The sequence below is a fragment of the Crinia signifera genome, chromosome 7, assembly GCF_055691185.1.
Source record: "Crinia signifera chromosome 7, ASM5569118v1, whole genome shotgun sequence".
Classification (NCBI taxonomy): Eukaryota; Metazoa; Chordata; class Amphibia; order Anura; family Myobatrachidae; genus Crinia; species Crinia signifera.
The window spans coordinates 172,306,331-172,332,081 of NC_139223.1; the positions used below are offsets into that span (position 1 = coordinate 172,306,331).

Below are 25,751 nucleotides of genomic sequence, written 5' to 3' on the forward strand. Positions count from 1 at the left end.
ATCGATACTTCTTTTTTTTCTATGATGGAGAGGGCAGCACTTGGGTTACCAGAAGCTCTGCCGCCTGTGACACGTATTGATGAGGGATTACTGCGCGGCACAATTCCCAGCAGAGCGTGTAATAGGTTAACAAATGGCTGAACAGCGTGACGTGCAGTAATCAGGCGTGAAGTGGGCTCTATCTGCCTAATTTGCCTGCGTTCATCACTGTGGCCCGCTCCTTAATATATTTGTATTGCAACTGGTCCCGTTTACAACAACCCCTATGAAATAATTAGCAGACATGCACATTACCTGTACACGTGTAAGCTCAGTGGCATAGCAATAGCCCACGCAGACCCCGCGGGGGCTTGGAGGTGCTGGTGGTCTATGGGGCTATTGCTAGAGACTGCAGTCCCACTGCTCCTGCTCCCATTAAAAATGTCCCTCCCAAAATGGCTGCTGCCTTCCTGAAGACAGTTATTAAGGACTGGCTAAGCCCACTCGATGCAAAAGCTTCAGCTACCTTGTGATTGCCTCTGTGTTTCTGTATGTGTGAAAGAGATAGAGATGTAGCTTCACTCACTGCTAACAGATGGCAGTTTTTCGGTTTCACACAGACACTACACTATATATATTTATATAAGATGCTAGAGGAGATGATGGTGGCCATTTTAATGGAAGCAAAAATGTTAGACCCACTGGCGGTGATGATGGTGGCCAGGAGGAAATTCCATGATAACAAGCAGGACATACAGCAGTGGTGTCAGCCCCTGACTATAAGCGGGACATGCAGCGGTGGAGTCAGCCCCTGACAATAAGCGGGACATGCAACGGTGGTGTTGGCCCGTGACAATGAGCGGGACATGCAGCGGTGGTGTCGGCCTCTGACAATGAGCGGGACATGCAGAGGTGGTGTCGGCCTCTGACAATGAGCGGGACATGCAGCGGTGGTGTCGGCCCCTGACAATGAGCGGGACATGCAGCGGTGGTGTCGGCCCCTGACAATGAGCGGGACATGCAGCGGTGGTGTCGGCTCCTGACAATGAGCGGGACATGCAGCAATGGTGACGGCCCCGGACAATGAGCGGGACATGCAGCGGTCCCCTGACAATGAGCGGGACATGCAGCGGTGGTGACGGCCCCTGACAATGAGCGGGACATGCAGCGGCTGTGACAGCCCCTGACAATGAGCAGGACATGCAACGGCTGTGACAGCCCAAGACAATGAGCAGGACATGCAGCAACGGTGTCGGCCTCTGACAATGAGCAGGACATGCAGTGGTGGTGGTGGTGGCCCCTGACAATGAGCAGGACATGCAGCGGTGGTGTCGGCCCCTGACAATGAGCGGGATATGCTGAGGTGGTGTTGGCCCCTGACAATGACCGGGATATGCAGCGGTGGTTGTGGGCCACTGACAATGAGTGGGACATGCAGCAGCCACGGTGTCAGCCCCTGACAATAATCGGGACATGCAGCGGTGGTGTCGGCCCCTTACAATGGGCGGCACATGCAGCGACGTTGTCAGCCCCTAACAATGTGCAGGACATGCAGAGGTGGCGACGGCCCCTAACAATGAGCGGGACATTCAGCAGTAAAGGTGTCCACCGCCTGACAATGAGCGGGATATGCAGAGGTAGTGTCGGCCCCTGACAATGGGCCGGACATGCAGCGACGGTGTTGGCCCCTGACAATGACCGGGACATGCAGCGGTGGTGGCGGCCCCTGTGAATGAGCGGGACATGCAGCAGTGGTGTCGGCCCCGGACAATGGGCGGGACATGCAGCGACGTTGTCAGCCCCTAACAATGTGCAGGACATGCAGAGGTGGCGACGGCCCCTAACAATGAGCGGGACATTCAGCAGTAAAGGTGTCCGCCGCCTGACAATGAGCGGGACATGCAGCGGTAGTGTCGGCCCCTGACAATGGGCCGGACATGCAGCGACGGTGTTGGCCCCTGACAATGACCGGGACATGCAGCGGTGGTGGCGGCCCCTGTGAATGAGCGGGACATGCAGCAGTGGTGTCGGCCCCGGACAATGGGCGGAACATGCAGCAACGGTGTTGGCCTCTGACAATGAGCAGGACATGCAGTGGTGGTGATGTTGGCCCCTGACAATGAGCAGACATGCAGCAGTGGTGGTTGCCCCTGACAATGAGCAGGATATGCAGCGGTGGTTGTGGGCCCCTGACAAAGAGTGGGACATGCAGATGCCATGATGTCAGCCCCAGACTATAATCGGGACATGCAGTGGTGGTGGCAGCCCCTGACAATGAGCGGGACATGCAGCGGTGGTGGCGGCCCCTGACAATGAGCGGGACATGCAGCGGTGGTGGCGGACCCTGACAATGAGCGGGACATGCAGCGACGGTGTCGGCCCCTGACAGTGAACGGGACATGCAGCGGTGGTGTTGGCCCCTGACAATGAGCGGGACATGCAGTGGTGGTGTTGGCCCCTGACAATGAGCGGGACATGCAGCGGTAGTGCCGGCCCCTGACAACGAGCTGGACATGCAGCGGTAGTGTCGGCCCCTGACAATGAGTGGGACATGCAGCGGTAGTGTTGGTCCCTGACAATGAGCGGGACCTGCAGTGCTGGTGTCATCCCCTGACAATGGCAGGTATTCAATGCGGCCGGCGAGGGGGTTAAATAGCGAGGATTGCAGAAAACCAGCGATCCTCGCTGTTTAACCCCCGCGCCGGCCGCTGACTATTCAATGTTCTGGGGAAATCCTCGCTGTCACAGGACGGCGAGAATTCCCCAAAACAGCGAGACCTGCGGCTAATGCAGAAAACCCGCTGTATTTAGCCGCGAGTCTCGCTGGTTCAGGAGCCGCATACGCCAATTCCCCCTCGCTCAAAAAATGGAGCGAGGGGGAATTGGCGTATGAGGGGGGGTGCGTTGAATACTGACAGGGTGAGTGGTGACAGCGAGCAGGAAGTCCTGCTCGCTGTAGCCGCTCGCCCACAGCATTGAATACCCCCCAATGAGCGGGACATGCAGCGGTGGTGTCGGCCCGACAATGAGTGGGACATGCAGCGGTGGTGTCGGCCCAACAATGAGTGGGACATGCAGCAGTGGTGTCGGCCCTGACAATGAGCGGGACATGCAGCAGTGGTGTCGGCCCCTGACAGTGAGCGGGACATGCAGCGGTGGTGTTGGCCCCTGACAATAAGCAGGACATGCAGCAGTGGTGTCGGCCCCTGACAGTGAGCGGGACATGCAGCGGTGGTGTTGGCCCCTGACAATAAGCAGGACATGCAGCAGTGGTGTCAGCCCCTGACAATGAGCGGGATATGCAGCAGTGGTGTCGGCCCCTGACAGTGAGCGGGACATGCAGCGGTGGTGTTGGCCCCTGACAATGAGCGGGACATGCAGCAGTGGTGTCGGCCCCTGACAATGAGCGGGACATGCAGCGATGGTGGCGGCCGGCCAACTTTTTTGCAGTGTCCAATGGCCATTCACCTCAGCAAGTTTGATCATCGATGGGTGCAAGCTACCCATCAATGGTTTTATGCCATAAATGTCGATCAAAGATCGTGCCATGAATAGTTAACCCTCCAATGGCCATTCCTATTATTTTCTACCAACAGTTCTGGGCAAGTTGCCCACTCTGCTCCTTCGCCCTAGACTGGGCATCATTGCTGAAACTGTCCCAAACCGCCCATTAAGCCTTAGTAGCGTTGCCTTCTGAACACGATGTCCTTTCCGAAACACTGAATGGAGAAGAGGCTTCTAAAATGCAATTGAGTGGATAGAAAAGAAGAAAAGGAATGGATTAAATGACTCCTTTAAATAAATGTAATTAATTTCATTTCCCAGAGCCAGCGGGTCCTGGAATACAGCGGTAACATGATCAGTGGCTTCACACAGTCCTGGCGGGTTATCTAATTATCCTGGAGGATTCTGGCTCCTCTGCCAGACATACCAAGTCCTTTCAGGCTGGAGATAAAGGATAAGAGGTCTTGTTTTTCTGACTTTGGAATGGGGACTCATTAACCTTGTAACTGCTGTATGACCTTGGCATCACAATTGCCACCTCCAATTCCTGTACAATCACAAACTTATATAGTTTTTGTCGTTATGGTATAACATTTATTGTATAAAAATAATGGTGTTTCCCTGTAAGACATACTGTAGCTGTCTTGCTGGTACAATAGCTGTACGTCAAGCATTTGATGGATAATCCTTTATCCCGCTGGTCAGACTGTTCTATCTTCTGAGGGGATTGATATGAAATCCCGGTGGTCGGAATCCCGGCGTTCAAAATCCCGACGCCAGAATCCCGACAAGGGGGGGGGGAGTGGATCGCCCCCCCTTGCGGCCAATCAGCGTCCGGCAAGTCTTTTCAAAATCATCAGTGCTTCCCGCCGCCAGGCAAATAGCGAGCGGCTGTGTATGTGAAAGCTGCCGCTACACCAGTTCCTGGACCCCCGCTGCCAACATACCTGTGTGCAGCCAGCAGGGGTAGGCAGCGTCCAGGGGTCCAGGGACTGGTGTAGCGGCAGCCTTCACTCACTCCGTCTCCTAGCGCTATCTGCCTGGCGGCGGGAAGCGCCGATGACTTTGAAAAGACTTGCCGGACGCTGATTGGCTGAATCCAGCCAATCAGCGTCCGGCAAGTCTTTTCAAAACCTGCTTCCCGCCCACTGTCCGGCAGCGCTAGGAGCCGGAGATAACCCACCAGTCCCCGGGACCCCCGCTGCCCGTCCCCGGGACCCCGCTAGGAGCCGGAGTTAACCCACCAGTCCCCGGACCCCCGCTGCCCATCCCCGGGACCACGCTGCCGGGACCTCACACTAGCGCCCCCTCCAGCACCTGGTGCGTGACCCCCTAGTTACGGCCCTGGTAACTGTGAAAGGGAAGGTGGCCCCTCTCAGCTCTGGTCCCCATAGCAGCTGCACCACCTGCACCTATGGTAGCTACACCCCTGTATATAACACATGTAACTGTGACAGGGAAGGTTGGCCCTCTCAGCTCTGGTCCCCATAGCAGCTGCACCCCCTGCACCTATGGTAGCTACACCCCTGTATATAACACATGTAACTGTGACAGGGAAGGTGGCCCCTCTCAGCTCTGGGCCCCATAGCAGCTGCACCACCTGCACCTATGGTAGCTACACCCCTGTATATAACACATGTAACTGTGACAGGGAAGGTGGCCCCTCTCAGCTCTGGGCCCCATAGCAGCTGCACCCCCTGCACCTATGGTAGCTACATCCCTGTATATAACACATGTAACTGTGACAGGGAAGGTGGCTCCTCTCAGCTCTGAGCGCATAGCAGCTGCACTCCCTGCACCTATGGTAGTTACACCCCTGTATATAACACATGTAACTGTGACAGGGAAGGTGGCCCCTCTCAGCTCTGGTCCCCATAGCAGCTGCACCACCTGCACCTATGGTAGCTACACCCCTGTATATAACACATGTAACTGTGACAGGGAAGGTGGCCCCTCTCAGCTCTGGTCCCCATAGCAGCTGCACTCCCTGCACCTATGGTAGCTACACCCTATATATAACACATGTAACTGTGACTGGGAAGGTGGCCCCTCTCAGCTCTGGCCCCATAGCAGCTGTACTCCCTGCACCTATGGTAGTTACACCCCTGTATAGAACACATATAACTGTGACAGGGAAGGTGGCCCCTCTCAGCTCTGGGCCCCATAGCAGCTGCACTCCCTGCACCTATGGTAGCTACACCCTGTATATAACACATGTAACTGTGACAGGGAAGGTGGCCCCTCTCAGCTCTGGGCCACATAGCAGTTGCACCCCCTGCAACTATGGTAGTTACACCCTGTATATAACACATGTAACTGTGATAGGGAAGGTGGCCCCTCTCAGCTCTGGGCCCCATAGCAGTTGCACCGCCTGCACCTATGGTAGCTACACCCCCTGTACATAACACATGTAACTGTGACAGGGAAGGTGGCCTCTCTCAGCTCTGGGCCCATAGCACCTGCACTCCCTGCACCTATGGTAACTACACCCTTGCATGCATGTATGGGACAATCTACAGGGCCGATCCTCCGCCGTACAATCCTCAGTACAGATTTGCGCATACAGCGCATCACCAAAAAAAGAATTCCGCCTGCATGCAAATAGCATAGATGGAAGCCCACTCCTGCATTAAGTATAAAAAGGTTGTCTTCCTCATCAACATCCTTACTTTTGTCATAGGAAAACTCAGATCCTGGTACCCTAGGCAGATGCCTAAATATGTCTAATGGTAGAGACGGCCCCGGGTTTTACCATAGCCAATTAGGATAGAAATATTACCCAGTGAGCCACTAACAGTAGTTCAGGAGAAGAAATGCTATTACCGCTAGATCCATCCTGCTAGAGCCACCGGTGCAACTTGCATCCTGCACGGCTACCCTCGTACAGTCACCGGATGATAACCCACACCACGCAGAGAGTGTGTGTACGCCAGTGGCATAAGCAATAGCCCACCAGTCCCCGGGTAAAAGTGCAGGGTATGTGCGGGCACTGGGGCTCTGCAGGTGCTATTGCTGCACTGCTGCTGGGACCTGCAGATCAACTTGTCTTCGGTGCCATCATAACTGCCAACAATGAAAACATTCCTCCCAAAATGGCTGCCGCTCTCATAGCAGGAAGTTGTTAAGGAGGCGGCCATTTTTGAGAGCAGATGATTCCTTACAGAGAAGCATCCGTGGCATTCTGTAGATTCTCCATTATGATAAAATACCTAGCCATACTAATATCACAACCTGGTTCAGCACCGTGAACAATAAAAGATTTATTATTATTTATTCCTGTCCTATTTACCTTTTGGTGAAATATAAATGGATAACTGATTATAGGGTCATATAAATACATGCGAAGAGGGATTCCATAGAAATAGGAAATCGTTTCCATAGAAATGGAATCTGAAGAAAAAAGTCGTTCCCCCTAAAGAAAGGAAACTAAAGATCAGGATTTGTCGCTTCTAAGTCTATCTATGGTCAGAGAACTGAAGCAGATTCCTTCATTCCAACCTGGAACTAATCCGTTACCTCATCACACCAAACGCTACAATTACTAGTGTCACAAGCGATTACCGAGCATGAAACTACGGGATCCAGGCTTTGTATCTGTAGATACTTTAATCTGGGCCTGATACCAGAAGTCATTATTTATATCTGAAGGAAAGTAATGACTTGTTGTTACCCTACGTCCACGACGGTTACTCCGGGTCTAAGTCTGACTCTCTTAAGATAATTCTTATGATCAGGCCAGAGTGTGTATAGGCATGGACTCCAGAAGACCTCTGACTGTGTCCTGTGGACTCGCACCAAGACGTTAGTAGAAGATCCTTTATGTCCCGTAAGGTGGGACCTTCGTGGATCCAGCACACCCCACAGATGCTTAATTGGACTGAGATCTGGGGACTAGGGGGCCAAGTCCCCATCTTGAACTCTTTGTCATGTTCCCATGTTGTACATCCTGTCCACCGCCAGAAGTGCCTACAATGACCACAAGACCATCAGTAGCGTGGACCATGGAACAATAGAAGAAGGTGGCACTCTGACCGGTCTGCTAGGCAAGTATGACACATAAATATACCATTTACCAGTCAGATGCTGGAAAAACACCCAACAGAACAACCTCCTGTTAGGCAGATCTCCACTAATGTCATCTACCTGTTGCACTTCTAGCTCCTTGTTTCACAGATGGACCCTCGCCAGTCGACTGTAGCACAAATAGAACTCAAACCGCCCACAACCATTTGCACAGGAAAACCCTGTGAGCCACCTGTTGCAGTTACCATAAAGCGCCAGCCACCAGTGGCACAGATATGCCCCCCACCACCTGTGGCTCAAGTAACCTGCAAACCAGTGGTGGAACTTGTAATTATATAATTGGAGCCCCCCCTCCTTCACTCTAACCCAAGTTCACAATATATCACACAGCAGTGGGGGCAGCCCGGTGCAATGCACTAGCTGCACCAAAGGTAGTTCCACCTCTGCTGCCAACTGCCAGCCCCCAGAATAGCACAGAGCTTTTTATACACGCCAAATACACACCCTTATGACTTGCTCGCTACACGGTTCTTGCCCCAAAATGCACTATTTCATGGGAAGACATCTTTGTTTTAATGTTGGTGGAAGTCTGGTAGCAGAGAACGCAGCACAAGAACGGTCCTGTCACAGAGAGTGATTTACAGTCTTATATTGTGCCTGTGTGGCGGCACCACTAATGTCTCTCAGCTCAGCCTTACATCTGTTTACATGCTGCTGCTACCAACCCCTCCTGAATCCGGGGCTAACGAGGATTGATTGGGGGCTTCAACAATTAAACCAAGCTACTCCATTGCCACTGTAACTGGATAATGTCTCCCAACAAAGGCCAGCAGGAATCTGAATGGACTCACTCTCCCATTGTCAGGTATAAAGGACTCGGATAGTGGGAAATGTTTGCAAACATGAATTCTCCTGAAAACCCCCATTCACTGCGGATTGATAAGAAGCCTCTAATTACCAGTAGAAGTGAATTAAATCAGGTCATCCAGACACCGCTGACATTAGCTTGCGATGTAATGGAGCCGATGCCAAAGTGCAACTCATAAATGCAACTTATAAGTGCTGCACTTGGGTTACTGGTCGACTACGGAACTCGGGAGCACTCCTGAAAATCCTGTGGCTACCAATCATCTTTGGGGAGGGAACCGCATCAGGAAATGATCTTGCATATAATTGCAGCATGGCTGCCCTGTTGATACACACATCCTGTCCTAGCGGCATCCGTGTGATGTCTCTGGCCTTTTAGTGATAGAACGTCTCTTGGGCTGTGAGATGAGCAATAAGCACTGTCACAAAGTGACATGCTCCTTCATCTTACCCGTTCTCCGGGGGACACGAGCACAATGGAATATTTCGCCAGCGCAGGCTACAGTAAGCTTTTATGGTTTGTTGAAAGACTTGTGTTAAAGATGCAGAGGCCGCCATAGACTGGGACTGGGGTCCTGTATCTGGCTACCTGAATAAGGGCCTGATTCTAATTCTCTCGGTCCCTAGTTTGTTCGAACCGGGACCGAAGTTTTAGCACTGCGCATATTGGCATGTGCAAGGCTGCTGTGCGGGCAACTTTGGCATCTTGCATAGTCGCCGTGGCGCTCGCACTGGGGGCGGACAGCATTTCCTGGGCGTACCCATGAAAACACTGAGCGTCCCATTGCAATTGCAGGGGGTGGGTGGCTGATGTCACAGAACGTCAACCACTTGCCCGTTCTGGGACCGGACTGACTTAGATTTGCGAGCAGGGGAACAAAAACATTGAAGGATTTTGCCTCCGCATCCATTCGCAAAGCGGCAAGGATCTGCGGACCGTGGCGGTTGGCGGCATTCGAACGCATGGCGTGCGGCACTAAAAGGCTCGCTAAGCAGTGAATTTTCTTAGCAAGCCGACCTGAATTACCCCCAAAGGTTCTATGGGTAAGCACAGATGGGACACAGCTCAAAACATGGATCATGCTACAGACCGTAAAGCCATATACAGTGACGGTGGGAGAACACATGAGCCGTGATGACACAATAGTATTTTTCTTTAGCATACATGTGTATTTAGTCCCAGGAGCTCACCATCTATTGCACCATTCCCCCGTATGCAGGAGGCAGTGTTAGCGGAGTCCAGGAATCAGACTTGCATTCCCACTGGTTCACCTGACACCATTTGCGGTCCAAACACAGGATTCTCCGTTCAGTAAGCAAAGCAGTTATACATATGCTGCGGATTAATGGAGTGAGCACAATTGTATACAACACGACTACAGATTGTCTATAGAAAACTATGTGTTAGTTCACCTTCTCTTCTGGTGGCAGCAGGGTTAGCTGTGTGGTTAGCATTACACAGCACTGATGTCTTGGGTTGGATCATACATGTGAGGTACTTGTATTCCGGTTGTGTTTTATTTTAGTAAGTGCATGCAGGCCCCCCTCCCACTTGTCATTACTGCCCACAAACTGCACGGGAGAATATTACACTGTCAAAATGCAGAGTAATGGCAGTATAAACTTGGTCAATGGGTAACTGCGGGGATGTGTGTGTGTTTGGGGGGGGGGGGGGGATTAATATATAATTATATATATACCACATGAAAAGTCTGTTTGTCCACCTGTACCTTACTATGTAGGAGACCTCACAGGTTCAGAGCTGCCTCTGATTAAAAACTCCCCCATGACGAGGCCGCTGCTGCTGTCCTCCGTGGGCCTAAGAAGCATGTGATGAGCTCCACCAATCAGAGCCTAGCACAAGCCTTGCTGGTCGGTGGTTAATCATTGTCACATCAGCAGATAGGTGAAGCTGCAGCACTACCCCACTGCCATGCACAAAACATTTTTCTGTCCATTATCACATAATTGACCCGGACGATGAGATATAAACACAATTTACTTAATTTAATATTTTTAATGTCTTGCTCAATGAGAAACCTTTGGTCTAGGGGCGTCGTGAAAAAGATTTCTGATACGTTGGGGTACCATGATGAAACCAAAAAGTTTGGACATCACTGGTTTAGGTAGTAGTAGTACTTAGGAGGAAGCATAAATAGCTGATTTTGTGTTGGGGCAGGTCAACCAATGCTGAAATATAAGGATGACCAGTCACTAGAGAGGTGATTACAGTGTTAAGCCAATTGCCGCGTTGTGGGGGATTGTAGACAGTTTTGTTGGTGTCAAACACTTAATTATAGGGACATTACTTTTAAGATTGCCTGTAATATATAAACAGCTTTTAACAAAGATCTCTTTTTACCTAGATTAAAACTGAATATTTTCATTTTAGAATATATTAATAATACTGTCCAAGTTTCAATATATGTTTTTTTAATGAATCTTATTCAATTTATTAGTGATAAAAAAACATTTAATACAATTATTCAGTCATTCTGAGTGATTCATTTATGTCAGTAGGATTACATGATTTCCAATATATTGATGAAAATATTCCACTATTTATTATTATTATTATTATTATTATTTACAGTTTCTTATAAAGCGCAGCATATTCCGTTGCACTTTACAATTGGAAACAACATTAAGAATAATTGTCTGGCTGTAATCTGGAAATGTTCAGAATGGAAATCTACAACTGTTACAATCAGAGCCTGTGAGTTGGCGTTCCAACCAGGGTTCTCCACTCTTTGATCGGAGGACCTCCAACGGCTGCAAGCTTTTTAAGTAGAAAGGCCGGCTTCATACTTGGGACATCTGGGTTGGCCTTGTGATAATTCTCCAGCATATCCAGCACTTTAGGCAAGCCAACGGTGGAGGCGTAATACATCGGCCCTCCTCTGTACTTATGCCAGCCATAACCATTGTTGTAAATGACATCAATATCCTCTGGACCGGTGGCTATTCCATCTTCCAAGACCCGGAATCCTTCATTGATGAGTGCATAGAGGCATCGTTCCAGAATCTGCTCGGGACTTGAGCGATGTTGCTTTATTTGATGTGTGCTTCTATATTTATCAAGGAAATCTTTCACCCAAGGGTCAGGCTTGGCATTTCTGCCCCAGGGTTTCTCATACTGGTACCAGCCTTTGCCAGACTTCTGTCCATATCTTCCCATTTCACACAAAAGGTCCACAAGAGGGCTGTATCTACTACCTTGCCGTTCCCTTGTGGGAGTACCACGGGGCAGCTTGGCACCGGTGAGCCCCTTCTCCATTCTTATCCTCCAGAAAACATCCAGACCAGCCAGGTCCATCATGCGGAAAGGACCCATGGTAATGCCAAAATCTTCAAGAACTTGGTCCACTTCTTCTGGGTAACATCCTTCTTCTAAGAGGTAAGACGCTTGCTCATAGAATGACTCCACCATTCGATTCCCAACAAATAAGGGGCTATTGCCTACCAAAACTGCCACTTTCCCCAGTGTCTTCCCCAGGTGCATAGCTGTTGCAATGGTAGTTAGTGAGGTGTCATGGCCGCCCACCACCTCAAGGAGCCTCATGATGTTGGCAGGGGAGAAGAAGTGTGTGCCAATGACTTGTTGAGGCCGGTTCGTGACAGATGCAATTTCATCGATATTGAGTCCGGATGTGTTAGTGCAGAGGAAGGCATCCGGTCTACAGATTGCCGACAACTTAGTAAATATTTGCTTCTTCAGTTCCATGTTCTCATACACCGCCTCAATGACCAGGTCTACGTCTCGAAGTTCCCCAAAGTCCAAGGTGAAGCAAACAGAACCCAGTCCAGTCCCTGGAGCAGATCCTTGCTTCTTTAACTTCTCAGCTTCACGTTCCAGTAAAGCGCCCACAGCTTTCTTCCCCAGCTCCAGCTGCTTGGCATCCTGCTCTAGGGCAACCACCGGAATATTTGCCTTGGCCAAAGAGGTGACTATCCCTCTTCCCATTGTCCCCAGTCCTGAGAAACAAAACATATAAATTAGAATTCTCACATACGTACATTCTGTAACTGTGAATGAATGTGCACTTTGCGTAGAGAGACCCATCTCTGATTACCAGCACAACATGGGCACAGTATTACTGGCAGCAGAGCAGGAATTACCATTGGTACAGCAGGTGCAGTGCATCAGGGCCCCTGAGGACTAAGGGTTCCACTGCTGCCTCTCTCTGTCACCCTCTGAGTCCCCCTGCCACCCACTGGGATGAAGGATAAGGGCTGCACATGGTCTCACCCCCCACAATTTCTGCCACTGACTGGCAGTGCCCAGTGCATGCACATTCCTGCCTTCCAGAGAAATTGCATTCCACACTGGGTACTATATACCCATACTGTGTGCAGGGTAAGTCCTGGGAGGGGATCTGCTGATTAATTGCATTAATATACATAACGGCTCTCTGAGACCAGCTGCATTACAGCGAGATCTCATTATGGCAGTGTATTAAAAATTAATATCTCTATTACAGCCGGGAGCAGCCGCCTTGAAGCTTTTCATAAAAATCCAGGTGTCAACAAACAATTCTTCTGTGTGTGGCCCTATTTATAGCAGGAGGAGATAACAATTACACGGCTGTCGTCATTTATCCTGAGAGTATACAGTAAGTGGGGAGGTATATATAGGATTAACCAGCTACATGCTGCAATCTGTAAGAGGAAGCTGATCGCAATCAATCTAAGCAGTAGAGCGGGACTAGGATTAGCACTTAGAAGGGGGGTGGTTAGGGTTCAGCTGCAGTGCGGGTGGGTTAGGTTAGGCGGCGGGGTACGGGGGTTAGGGTTAAGCAATAGCAGATAATAAAAACATTTCTAACAACTTAATAATGACTTCTACATACCTCCCGCCGGAGTCGCGTCGAAATTTTCGGGGCGTGGCCTAATTTGGGGGCGTGGTCTATACTCGCGGCTCTTCCGCGAGGCCACGCCCCCATTTTGCCGCTATGGGGGCATGACCCAGAGGCTCTGTGAGCCTCTAGCCATGCTCCCAGCCCCCTGGCTGTGGGAATAGACGCTGTGCGCATGCGCACAGCGTTTATTCCCCGCTGCTTAGCAGCTGACAGGGGGGACTCCCAACAGCCCCCCCCACACTGCAGGACATTGCCGCCCACGGGTGGGACAGCGGGACAGGCCCTGACAATCGGGACTGTCCCGATAAAATCGGGACTGTTGGGAGGTATGCTTCTACAATGAACATAATCAGGTGGGTCCCTAGTATCTCTAATAGTGACACATCTCACAGTGGGCCAGATGCACTAAGCTTCAAAAATGATAAACTGGAGAGTGATAAACAGCCAGCCAATCAGCTCCTGCCTCACATTTTTCAAACACAGTCTGTGACATGTCAGACCGGAGCTGATTGGCTGGCTGTTTATCACTCTCCCTTTTATCAATTTTGAAGCTTAGTGCATCTGGCCCAATATGTAGGGGATGTTAGGGACCCACCTGCTGAGGTCACCTTTACGTGGCAGGTGAGTGTACATTTGTGGCCATACACATGCCAGGAACTTTACTTATTCTCCAACATTATACTGTACATGTTTTAATGATCAGCATTAAAATTTATGAAGATGGGAGTTCTATTTCAGATGGGATGTTGGCTTCCCTAAAAAAAAAAACTCCCGGACCACCCACATATTTAATTACATTGGCAGTGTAGCCGGGAGCCAGGCGGGCGGTGCGGCTGGGAGCCGGGCGGTGCGGCGGGGAGCAGGGTGGGCGGTGCGAGTGCGGCCCGGGAGCAGTTTGGGGGGGGCAGTGTGGGCGGAGCGTGACCTCTGACCACTTTACACTGCGCAGAGCCATACAGCTTGGGGTGGAAGAAGTGGGGCAGCGTCTGAGCATGCACAGTCTAATCCTGAAATTGGAAACTTTTAGGGGCCAAATCCCAGGATCCCACCGATCCTGATCCCAGGATTGGCCACCCTAGGCAGTGGTATAACCTTTATGTATTCTGCAAGTAGAGGTGAATGTCATCATATATCTAGGATTTATATTATTAAAAAATATATCAGTTCGAATAGAATCTCCATATCATTATACACATATAGGAGCACATTTGCAAAAAAAAAAAGAACCATATTGATACCTCAAACCCTGTTTGATCCTCATTTATTTTTAAGGATGTCCTTACGTTGATTCCATGCATGGCCTACTGTCTTAGCCTCTACCACCTCTGATGGGAGGCTATTCCACTTGTCCCCTACCTTTTATGTGAGGTAATGTTTCCTCAGATTTCTCCTGAACCTCCCTCCCCCCAATGTCAGTGCATGTCCTCGTGTTCTAATACTTCTCTTCCTGTGAAGAATGTTTTCCTCCTGGACCTTGGTAATACCCCTGATATACCCCTGATATACGTGACAGTCCCTATCATGTCCCCCCTTTCCCTTCTCTGTTTCACTATACATAATGAGATGTTTTAGTCTTTCCTGGTACATTTTGTGATGTAGGCCATGAACCATTTTAGTTGCCCTTCTTTGTACCATCTCTAATGTATTTATATCCTTCTAGAGATGTGGCCTCCAGAACTGGACACAGTAACTAGATGAGGATGTACCAATGACCTACACAGAACTGGGCACAGTATTCTAGATGAAGTTGTACCAGTGACCTATACAGAACTGGGCACAGTATTCTAGATGAAGTTGTACCAGTGACCTATACAGAACTGGACACAGTATCTAGATGAGGCCGTACCAGTGACCTATACAGAACTGGACACAGTATCTAGATGAGGTCGTACCAATGATCTGTACAGAACTGGGCACAGTATCTAGATGAGGCCGCACCAGTGACCTATACAGAACTGGGCACAGTATCTAGATGAGGCCGCACCAGTGACCTATACAGAACTTAGCACAGTATCTAGATGAGGCCGCACCAGTGCCCTATACAGAACTGCACACAGTATCTAAATGAGGCCTCACCAGTGACCTGTACAGAACTGGGCACAGTATCTAGATGAGGCCGCACCAGTGACCTATACAGAACTGGGCACAGTATCTAGATGAGGCCGAACCAGTGACCTATACAGAACTGGGTACAGTATCTAGATGAGGCCTCAGCAGTGACCTATACAGAACTGGGCACAGTATCTAGATGAGGCCGTACCAGTGACCTATACAGAACTGGGCACAGTATCTAGATGAGGCCGCATCAGTGACCTATACAGAACTGGGCGCAGTATCTAGATAAGGACGTACCAGTGACCTATACAGAACTGTGCACAGTATCTAGATGAGGCTGCACCAGTGACCTATACAGAACTGGGCACAGTATCTAGATGAGTCCGCACCAGTGACCTATACAGAACTTAGCACAGTATCTAGATGAGGCCGCACCAGTGACCTATACAGAACTGTGCACAGTAACTAGATGAGGCCGCACCAGTGACCTATACAGAACTGTGCACAGTAACTAGATGAGACCGCACCAGTGACCTATACAGAACTGGGCACAATACTCTAGATGAGGCCGCACCAGTGACCTATACAGAACTGTGCACAGTATCTAGATGAGGCTGCACCAGTGACCTATACAGAACTGGGCACAGTATCTAGATGAGGCCGCATCAGTGACCTATACAGAACTGGGCACGGTATCTAGATGAGGCCGCACCAGTGGCCTATACAGAACTGGGCACAGTGCCATAGATGAGGCCGCACCAGTGACCTATACAGAACTGGGCGCAGTATCTAGATAAGGACGTACCAGTGACCTATACAGAACTGGGCGCAGTATCTAGATAAGGACGTACCAGTGACCTATACAGAACTGGGCGCAGTATCTAGATAAGGACGTACCAGTGACCTATACAGAACTGGGCACAGTATTCTAGATGAGGCCACACCAGTGACCTATACAGAACCGGGCACAGTATCTAGATGAGGCCGCACCAGTGACCTATACAGAACTGTGCACAGTATCTAGATGAGGCTGCACCAGTGACCTATACAGAACTGTGCACAGTAACTAGATGAGACCGCACCAGTGACCTATACAGAACTGGGCACAATACTCTAGATGAGGCATAACTTGAGCATCGCAGCTTGCTCCATATGTTGCTGTGTGACAACATACCAGTTAGAGTGCCCATACTCGGGGCCGGTGCAAGGGAGGGTGGGGGTGGCGGGTGATGCGGCGAGGGCCGCCAAGTCAATCCACGGGGGAGGAGCGATGCGGCCGTAGCGTGTTGCTCAGGGGGGGGGGTTTGGAAAGTCAGCGCCGCTCACCTCCATCCAGGGGGGGGGACCTGCTCCAACCTTCCGGTGGCCTGCGCCCTAGGCAAATGCTTAAAGCTGCCCTGCCCATACTGACTACTGTCCTATCACCAAAAGCTCCCACAATGGGCATGGAGCGACACAACTGGACCATAGAGCATTGGAAGAAGGTCTCCTGGTCTAAAGAATCACATCTTCTTTTACAGTATGTGGTAGAATGCCTGTTCATCATTTACCTCCTTTACCTGGAGAAGAGAAGTCACCAGGATGCACTATGGGAAGAAGGCAAGCTGTTGGAGGCAGTGTTATGCTCTAGGGCAATGTTCTGCTGTGGAACCTTGGATCCTGGCATTCATGTGGATGATACTATGACATTGTTACTTATTGTTGCAGACCACGTACATTCATGACAATGGCCTGATGGCTGCGGCCTCTCTCAGGTGGAGGATTCCTCTGGCCACACTGCATACATGGCTCAGGAACGGATTGAGGAACATGATAAAGAGCTCATGGTACTGACGGGTACTTGTGTAGTATCACGGCTCCCACGATGGGCATCGTATAGTAAAAAATCGCATTGCATGCGATTTTGATCACAAATGCATCCAAATGCATTTAAATTAGTAGGAAACATGTTAAATGCACCTCAAATGCCATTTTTCACACTGTACCACCCCCACTATCAACGCCAACCCGAAGCGTGGCGAACGCAGCGGTACGCGTCCTACGACCTTTTCATACCCCCACTATCCACGTCGGCATGGAGTTGAGAATAGAAAGTGTGGCGAGCCCGAAGCGTGGCGAGCCCGAAGCGTGGCGAGGGGACGCGGACACCTGTGAAGCACGCGAGGGGACGCGGACACCTGTGAAGCACGCGAGGGGACGCGGATACCTGGAAAGGTATCCGCGTCCCTTCGCCACGCTTCGGGCTCGGTGGCTCGCTGCGCTCGCCACACTTTCTATTCTCAACTCCACGCCGATGTGGATAGTGGGGGTATGAAAAGGTCGTAGGACGCGTACCGCCATCCCTCGTGGGCTCGCTGCGCTCGCCACGCTTTGGGTTGGCGTTGATAGTGGGGGTGGTACAGTGTGAAAAATGGCATTTGGGGTGCATTTAACATGTTTCCTACTAATTTAAATGCATTTGGATGCATTTGTGATCAAAATCGCATGCGATCGGATCACATGCGATGCGATTGCATGCGCTGCGATTGCATGCGATTTTTTAAAAAATTGCATCAAAAACTGGAAAAATCGCATCGGATCGCATGCCATCTCATGCCACAACATATGGCATGCGATGGGAGCCGTGATACTACACAAGTACCCTGACTTGTCCTCCAGATTCCCCAGATCTCTATCTGACCAAGCATCTGTGTCCAAGAAGTCCAAGCCATGGAGGCTCCACCTCACAAATTACAGGACTTAAAAGCATCTTCTGCTAATGTCTTGGTGCCAGATACCACAGGACACCTGCAGAGGTTTTGTGCAGACCATGCCTCCCCGTTCAGAGGGTGTCTGGAGGATTGAGTTGACCTATGTAGGCAGTCAATAGGTTGACCCCAAAAGGTCCACATTGACAAAAGGTCAACCGGCACTAGGTCAAAGTTGAACAAAGGTTGACATACACTAGATCAAAATGGTAAAAAAAAAAGGTCCACATGGCAATGGTCAAAACATGAAAATCTTGACATGAGTTTTTTCCATTTTTGGGGATTTTTCATAAATTAAACATAATTAAACATCCATGCAGGCAAAACTAGCCATGCGAGGGTACACCTTACACTAACTGGGGGTCCAGGTGCTGCGGTGTCAACACTGGCATGAAAAAAAATGTGAAAAACTCAAGTAAAACTTTCCATGTGTCGACCTCTGGCTTGGGTGGACCTTATGCATGTTGACCTTTTGGTGTTGACCTATTGACCGTCAACCTAGACCAGGATGTCAACCTAGATGGGGAACCTTTGGCCCTCTAGCTGTTGTTGAACTACGCATCTCAGCATGCCCTGCTACAGTTTTGCTAGTTGCCCATGCTAAAACTGTTGCAGTGCATGATGGGATATGTAGTTCAACAACAGCTGGAGGGCCGAAGGTTCCCCCATCCCTGACCTAGAAAATGTTGACCCTTATATCTGCAAGTTGCCATAGAAGCTTAAATAAATAAATCATATATTTTTTTTAACAAATCGTATTAAATTTATTAAAATTTATAAAAAAAATATCTAATGTTTCATGTTTTCAGTCATTCTGAGTGATTCACTTATATGTCAGTAGGATTATATTCCATTATATTGATGAAAATATTCCATTAATAATAATTGTATGGCAGTGATCTGAAATGTTCGGAGTGGAAATCTCCCAGGGTTACGTTCAGAGCCTGTGAGTTGGCGTTCCAACCTGGGTTCTCCACTCTTTGATCGGAGGACCTCCAACGGCTGCAAGCTTTTTAAGTAGAAAGGCCGGCTTCATACTTGGGACATCCGGGTTGGCCTTGTGATAATTCTCCAGCATATCCAGCACTTTAGGCAAGCCAACGGTGGAGGCGTAATACATCGGACCTCCCCTGTACTTACGCCAGCCATAACCATTGGTGTAGATGACATCAATATCTTCAGGACCAGAGGCTATTCCATCTTCCAAGACCCGGAATCCTTCATTGATGAGTGCATAGAGGCATCGTTCCAGAATCTGCTCGGGACTTAAACGGTGCTGCTTTATTTGGTGAGTGCGTCTATAGTTCTCCAGGAAATCTTTCAACCAAGGATCAGGCTTGGCATTTCTGCCCCATGGTTTCTCATACTGGTACCAGCCTTTGCCAGACTTCTGCCCAAATCTTCCCATTTCACAAAGCATGTCGGCAAGAGGGCTGTACCTTCTACCTTGGCGTTCCCTTGCGGGAGTACCAAGGGGCAGCTTGGCACCAGTGAGCCCCTTCTCTGTTCTTGACCTCCAGCCAACATCCAGACCAGCCAGGTCCATCATGCGAAAAGGACCCATGGCAAGGCCAAAATCTTCGAGAGCTTTGTCCACTTCTTCTGGGTAGCATCCCTCTTCTAAGAGGTAAGCCGCTTGCTCTGTGTATGGGCCCAGCAAACGATTCCCAACAAATAAGGGGCAGTTGCCTACCAATACTGCCACTTTGCCCAGTGTCTTTCCCAGGTGCATAGCTGTTGCAATGGTAGGCAGCGAGGTGTGATGACCTCTCACCACCTCAAGGAGCCTCATGATGTTGGCAGGGGAGAAGAAGTGTGTGCCAATGACTTGTTGAGGCCGGTCTGTGACAGATGCAATTTCATCGATATTAAGTCCGGATGTGTTAGTGCAGAGGAAGGCATCGGGTCTACAGATTGCCGACAACTTAGTAAATATTTGCTTCTTCAGTTCCATGTTCTCATACACCGCCTCAATGACCAGGTCTACGTCTCGAAGTTCTCCAAAGTCCAAGGTGAAGCGAACAGAACCCATCCCGGTCCCTGGAGCAGATCCTTGCTTCTTTAACTTCTCAGCTTCACGTTCCAGTAAAGCGCCCACAGCTTTCTTCCCCAGCTCCAGCTGCTGGGCATCCTGCTCTAGGGCTATCACCGGAATATTTGCCTTGGCTAGTGAGGTGACTATCCCTCTTCCCATTGTCCCCAGTCCTGGTAAATGGAAAGCATGAATTAGAATTCTAATAAACATGAATATTATACGATTTGTATCAATGTGTAAAATCTGCTGCTCCCATCATTTCTTAGAGCATCTAGGCCAGGGGTGGTCAAACCTGTCCTCAAGATCTACCAACAGTTCATGTGCATGTGAATGCAGCAGGTTTGAAAATGTGACAGTTAGTAATGTCTACAGCTGTGCATCAGCTAGGTAACCTGGGGAATGTGACAGTTAGTAATGACTACAGCTGTGCACCAGCTAGGTGATCTGGGAATGTGACAGTTAGTAATGACTGCACATGTGCACCAGCTAGGGGGTCTGGAAAATGTGTCAGTTAGTAATGACTACAGCTGTGCACCAGCTAGGTGACCTGGGGAATGTGACAGTTAGTAATGACTACAGCTGTGCACCAGCTAGGTGATTTGGGAAATGTGACAGTTAGTAATGACTACAGCTGTGCACCAGCTAGGTGATTTGGGAAATGTGACCGTTAGTAATGACTACAGCTGTGCACCAGCTAGGTAATCTGGGAAATGTGGCAGTTAGTAATGACTACAGCTGTGCACCAGCTAGGTGATTTGGAAAACGTGGACCGTTGGTAGAACTCGAGGGCTGGTTTGCCACCTCTGACCTAGGCTAAACACAAAGAGTAGACACAATGTCATTAATGGTAGTTGGAGGGGCTCTGAAATTTTTTTTTTTTTTTTTACTTTTCACATTTGTAGACATACACGTAAAAAGGTTTTATCTGCCTAATCCCCATCACAACATGAACTCCATGCATGGGCGTCCAAACATAATTGAATTGCGATAATTGTTTGGGTGTTTAACTAGTCCAGTTAAGATGGAAAAAAATGTATGCCCAAAACAATTGAATCTGCCCCATTGTGTCCTTATATTTTTGTGATTGTTGTAATCAGTGGATTTGGAACCTGAGACTTACTGTATTCCCATGCCACACCACGTTATTGTTGGAACTCTAGGAATGAATTATATTTGAATCATACTTGCCTACTTTTGAAAACTAGATTTAGGGAAATTATAGTTGGTAGCAGAATTTTGCACATCGCCCCATTGAGGGGGCGTGTCATGCTCCACCCAAAGGGCGTGTCTAGTTCCATATGTGGAGAGATTGTGAAAAGAGATTGTGAATGTGGATGTGTACTGGTAAATGTGAGAGGAATCTTTTAAAATGACTTATATCCAAATGTAGATGAGTCCCAAAGCAGTTAGTAAGAGCTACTATACTTGGTAAAGTGCTGGGAAATGGTGCTGGTGTAAATGTATCTGTGTCTCATTTCTTTTTTCCCAAACATGTAACAGTGTAATGTGGGCTAGGTGACATGAGGGAGATTGCTAGACTAATGAGGGAGAGAGGGAGATTGCTGCTATGTCAGGGAGTCTCCTGCAGAATGCAGGAGGGCAGGTAACTATGATGTAACAGTGTAATGTGGGCTAGGTGACATGAGGGAGATTGCTAGACTAATGAGGGAGAGAGGCAGATTGCTACTATGTCAGGGAGTTTCTTGCAGAATGCAGGAGGGGAGGTAACTATGCTGTAACAGTGTAATGTGGGCTAGGTGACATGAGGGAGATTGCTAGACTAATGAGGGAGAGAGGGAGATTGCTGCTATGTCAGGGAGTCTCCTGCAGAATGCAGGAGGGCAGGTAACTATGATGTAACAGTGTAATGTGGGCTAGGTGACATGAGGGAGATTGCTAGACTAATGAGGGAGAGAGGCAGATTGCTACTATGTCAGGGAGTTTCTTGCAGAATGCAGGAGGGGAGGTAACTATGCTGTAACAGTGTAATGTGGGCTAGGTGACATGAGGGAGATTGCTAGACTAATGAGGGATGGAGGGAGATTGCTGCTATGTCAGGGAGTTTCCTGCAGAATGCAGGAGGGGAGGTAACTATGATGTAACAGTGTAATGTGGGCTAGGTGACATGAGGGAGATTGCTAGACTAATGAGGGATGGAGGGAGATTGCTTCTATGTCAGGGAGTTTCCTGCAGAATGCAGGAGGGGAGGTAACTATGCTGTTAGTATAATGTGGGCTAGGTGACATGAGGGAGATTGCTAGACTAATGAGGGATGGAGGGAGATTGCTGCTATGTCAGGGAGTATCCTGCAGAATGCAGGAGGGGAGGTAACTATGATGTAACAGTGTAGTGTGGGCTAGGTGACATGGGGGAGAATGCTAGACTAATGAGGGAGAGAGGGAGATTGCTGCTATGTCAGGGAGTCTCCTGCAGAATGCAGGAGGGGAGGTAAATATGATCTGAATGTTTGTGAGACCACATCACTGATTACCAGCCTGACATGGGCTCAGTATCACTGGCAGTGTCCAGTACAGAGAATATTCCTGCCTTATTGGGAAACCCCATTGGGTATCCCGACTTCGGAAGCGGTACATCTGTCAGAATGAACTTAGGTCTACAGTCATTAGGTCGACCCCACTAGGTCGACTGGCAGGAAGGTCGACCTGACTTAAGGTCGACATGGGCCAAGGTCGACATGACTTAAGGTCGAATTTGCATAAAGGTCGACATGAGGAAGGTCGACTGGTCATAAGGTCGACATGGGTTTTTCACTGTTTTTGATCCGAATGTCGACACAGTCGACATGGACACAGTTGGCAATGAGAATCGGACCCTCGCATCGCTCGCAATGCTTCGGGCACGGTGCCTCGCTGCGCTCCGCACACTATTTTATTCTCCCACCACGCCCTAGTGGATGGTAGGGCATGAAATACCGCCTGTCGGCACATGTCGGCTCAAAAAACAGTGAAAAACCCATGTCGACCTTATGACCAGTCGACCTTCCTCATGTCGACCTTTATGCAAATTCGACCTTAAGTCATGTCGACCTTGGCCCATGTCGACCTTAAGTCAGGTCGACCTTCCTGCCAGTCGACCTAGTGGGGTCGACCTAATGACTGTAGACCTAAGTTCATTCTAATAGATGACCGCTTCCCCCGACTTCCTAGTGATATCATCTACCCATACACAGGGCAGTTGTATGTGGGGGGGGGGGGGGTGCCTGGTGATTAATTGCATTAATATACATAACGGCTCTCTGAGACCAGCTGCATTACAGCGAGATCTCATTATGGCAGTATATGAAAAATGAATAACTATTACAGCTGGGAGCAGCCGCCTTGAAGCTTTTCATGAAAATCCAGGTGTGAACCAACAATCCTTCTGTGCGTGGCCCTTCTGTGTGAGGAGATAACAATTACACGGCTGTCATCATTTATCCTGAGAGTATACAGTAAGTGGGGAGGTATATATAGGATTAACCAGCTCCATGCTGCAATCTGTAAGAGGAAGCTGATCGCAATCAAGTATCTCAGACTATAAATGCTGGAATATAACCTTTAACTGTACCCGTGACATTTCTTCATTCAAAGAGTCTTAGGGGGGTATTCAAACTGGGATTCCAACTGTTGGAACGTCACGGCAGTCGGAATCCCGGCCATTTTTGTTTCATCCGACAGTAACACAGCAGTCAGAATTCCATGAATCGGCAAAAATGGTCACGGATTGTCGAAAAATGGCCGTGAATTCGACAAAGCTGCGACGGTTTCCAACAAAAACAGAAAAAAAGTCGGATCCGATACCCTTCAATGCTTTTGTTAATGGCAGCAAATACCATCTGTTGGCACATGTTGGCAGTTTTGGGAAAGGAGGAGAGCCACTGGATTTTTTAGAGCCTCCAGGCATACGGGGACACCATCTTACCATCTCACCATCTTACCTACAGATGTGTTCTTATACAGCTAGATGCCTGGCGGGAGAAGGGAACTGACAGGTCTGGAGCGACACAGCCTGCGCGACCATGTTTTTCAGCCGAAATTACGACTCACTCAAAACGCAATGCGACAGGAGACTGTGCTGAAACATTTGCCCCACAGCCTGCAGCTGGAGTAGACTTTGGGTCTGATTCAGTAGCAATCGGCCCGCAGGGAGTATGATAGTGCGGCTTTGCTATCAGCAATTATAAGCATGTGCAGGGCCACTGTGCAAATGCCTTCAGTTAGGCGTTCAAACAAGGGGGGTGGTGGTGGTCAGTGGGCAGACAGAAGGCTGGCACATAGGGATGACCAGTGTTTCGTGGGCGTGCCGACAAAAACAGTGGATGTGCCCAGAAAAACGCTGCCCGTTCCCATGCGAACGCAGGCAGGGTGAAGCCTGCATCCATTCTGATCTGATGAAGCTGGCGCACGATATATCCCTGTGCAACGCGTTTTGCCACTAAGACAACTTTTTCCGTTTTTTTTTTTTTTTATCTTATTGCGGATCATTTTTTACATTTATTTCATTTATATATATTTGTTCTTTTTAATACATTGCCATATAGTTCTACTGATATTTGGAAGTGGACTGTTACCGTACTATGGATTATATTAGAAGTATTCAGTTGTCTAATAATAGGGGTAATAATAACGCCGTGACACGGAGATGTTTTACGTTTGGTATTTTCGAATACAACCACTATTATTATCTGTATGGAATAGACATTCCCGCATTATAGACATAGCTCAGTATGGAGGACTGAAGGAAGACCGCACCATAGGATTCATTGTGATTGCATTATTGAGCTTTTACTGACACATCCGCCAACGCCAGAGAAGAAGTGTTATACTGGGAGGAGTATAATAAGTAGCTCCTCCCAGTGAGGCGGTTCTGGGATAATAAATGGCAGACAATGTCTAGAACGACACACAAAAAGGGGGAATTTAGTTAGCCACGGCAGATTACCGCCTAGTAGTAGATCCCGCTGAGGTATCCAATTAGCGTCAAAGCCAGAAGGTCAAAATGAAATCCCCCAAAAACTTAGTGGTTAACTGGTGCCGCTATTGGGTTAATGCCCGAATCCGTGAATTTTTCAGATTCCGTGTGTTAACCCCTGTTAACGCGTTGAACCTTTCATGATGTATGAATAGACTTCCAGTCTGCACCCGTGCTATTTTACCACAGATAATTGAATCACCCCCAAAGTCTCCATAGCCCAAGTAATGGTAAAGTACAAGATAGAGCCACTGGGGCATAACCTACCTATGACAGCTGCTGTACGGACAGGTTTCGGTGGCACGGTGTCCCATCGGCCGCCTGAGGGGTGCGTCCACTTCCCAACATTCCTCTCTGAGAAGAAGGCGTACTGCTGTGCCTGAGGCTGGCCAGTGGCAAAGAGGGAGGCGAACAGCTGCCCCTCTTTCTCCACACCGCGGTGGTACGGTAGGTGGACCGACGCCCTGACGGCTTCAATACAGGCTAAGGGAGCTTGGGCCCCGCGGAACTGCTTCTTGGCCTTCTCCACGGCAGTGTCCAGGAAGTCTTCCAGGTTTGGATTGGATGAGACATTCTTGGTGCTTAGCCTCCGTTTGTCCAAAGGAGATCCTGAAATATACAACAAAAAATGGTTGGTTAGAGAGTTTTTTATTGAACAATATATGTTCAGTACAGATGGTGTAATGGTTAGCATTACTGCATCACAGCGCT

At 49.2% G+C, this 25,751-nt stretch overlaps 1 protein-coding gene across 2 annotated transcripts in view; it reads right to left on the reverse strand.

Annotated features, from left to right (window-relative positions):
• Positions 1 to 10,864: 10,864 nt before the first annotated feature.
• The window catches only part of EHHADH (enoyl-CoA hydratase and 3-hydroxyacyl CoA dehydrogenase), a 38,984-nt gene continuing 24,097 nt past the window's right edge, over positions 10,865 to 25,751 (reverse strand). Inside the window, exons 6-7 of one of the 2 annotated variants that reach the window (XM_083154384.1) lie at positions 25,308 to 25,649; positions 10,865 to 12,348 (exon numbers count right to left, since the gene is read on the reverse strand). In XM_083154384.1, coding sequence (XP_083010510.1) covers positions 11,081 to 12,348; positions 25,308 to 25,649 — 1,610 coding nt within the window. In that variant the 3' untranslated portion in view covers positions 10,865 to 11,080. Of the gene's footprint in view, positions 12,349 to 18,764; positions 20,240 to 25,307; positions 25,650 to 25,751 lie in introns of those variants that run through there. The other variant, XM_083154383.1, reaches the window with a different exon arrangement.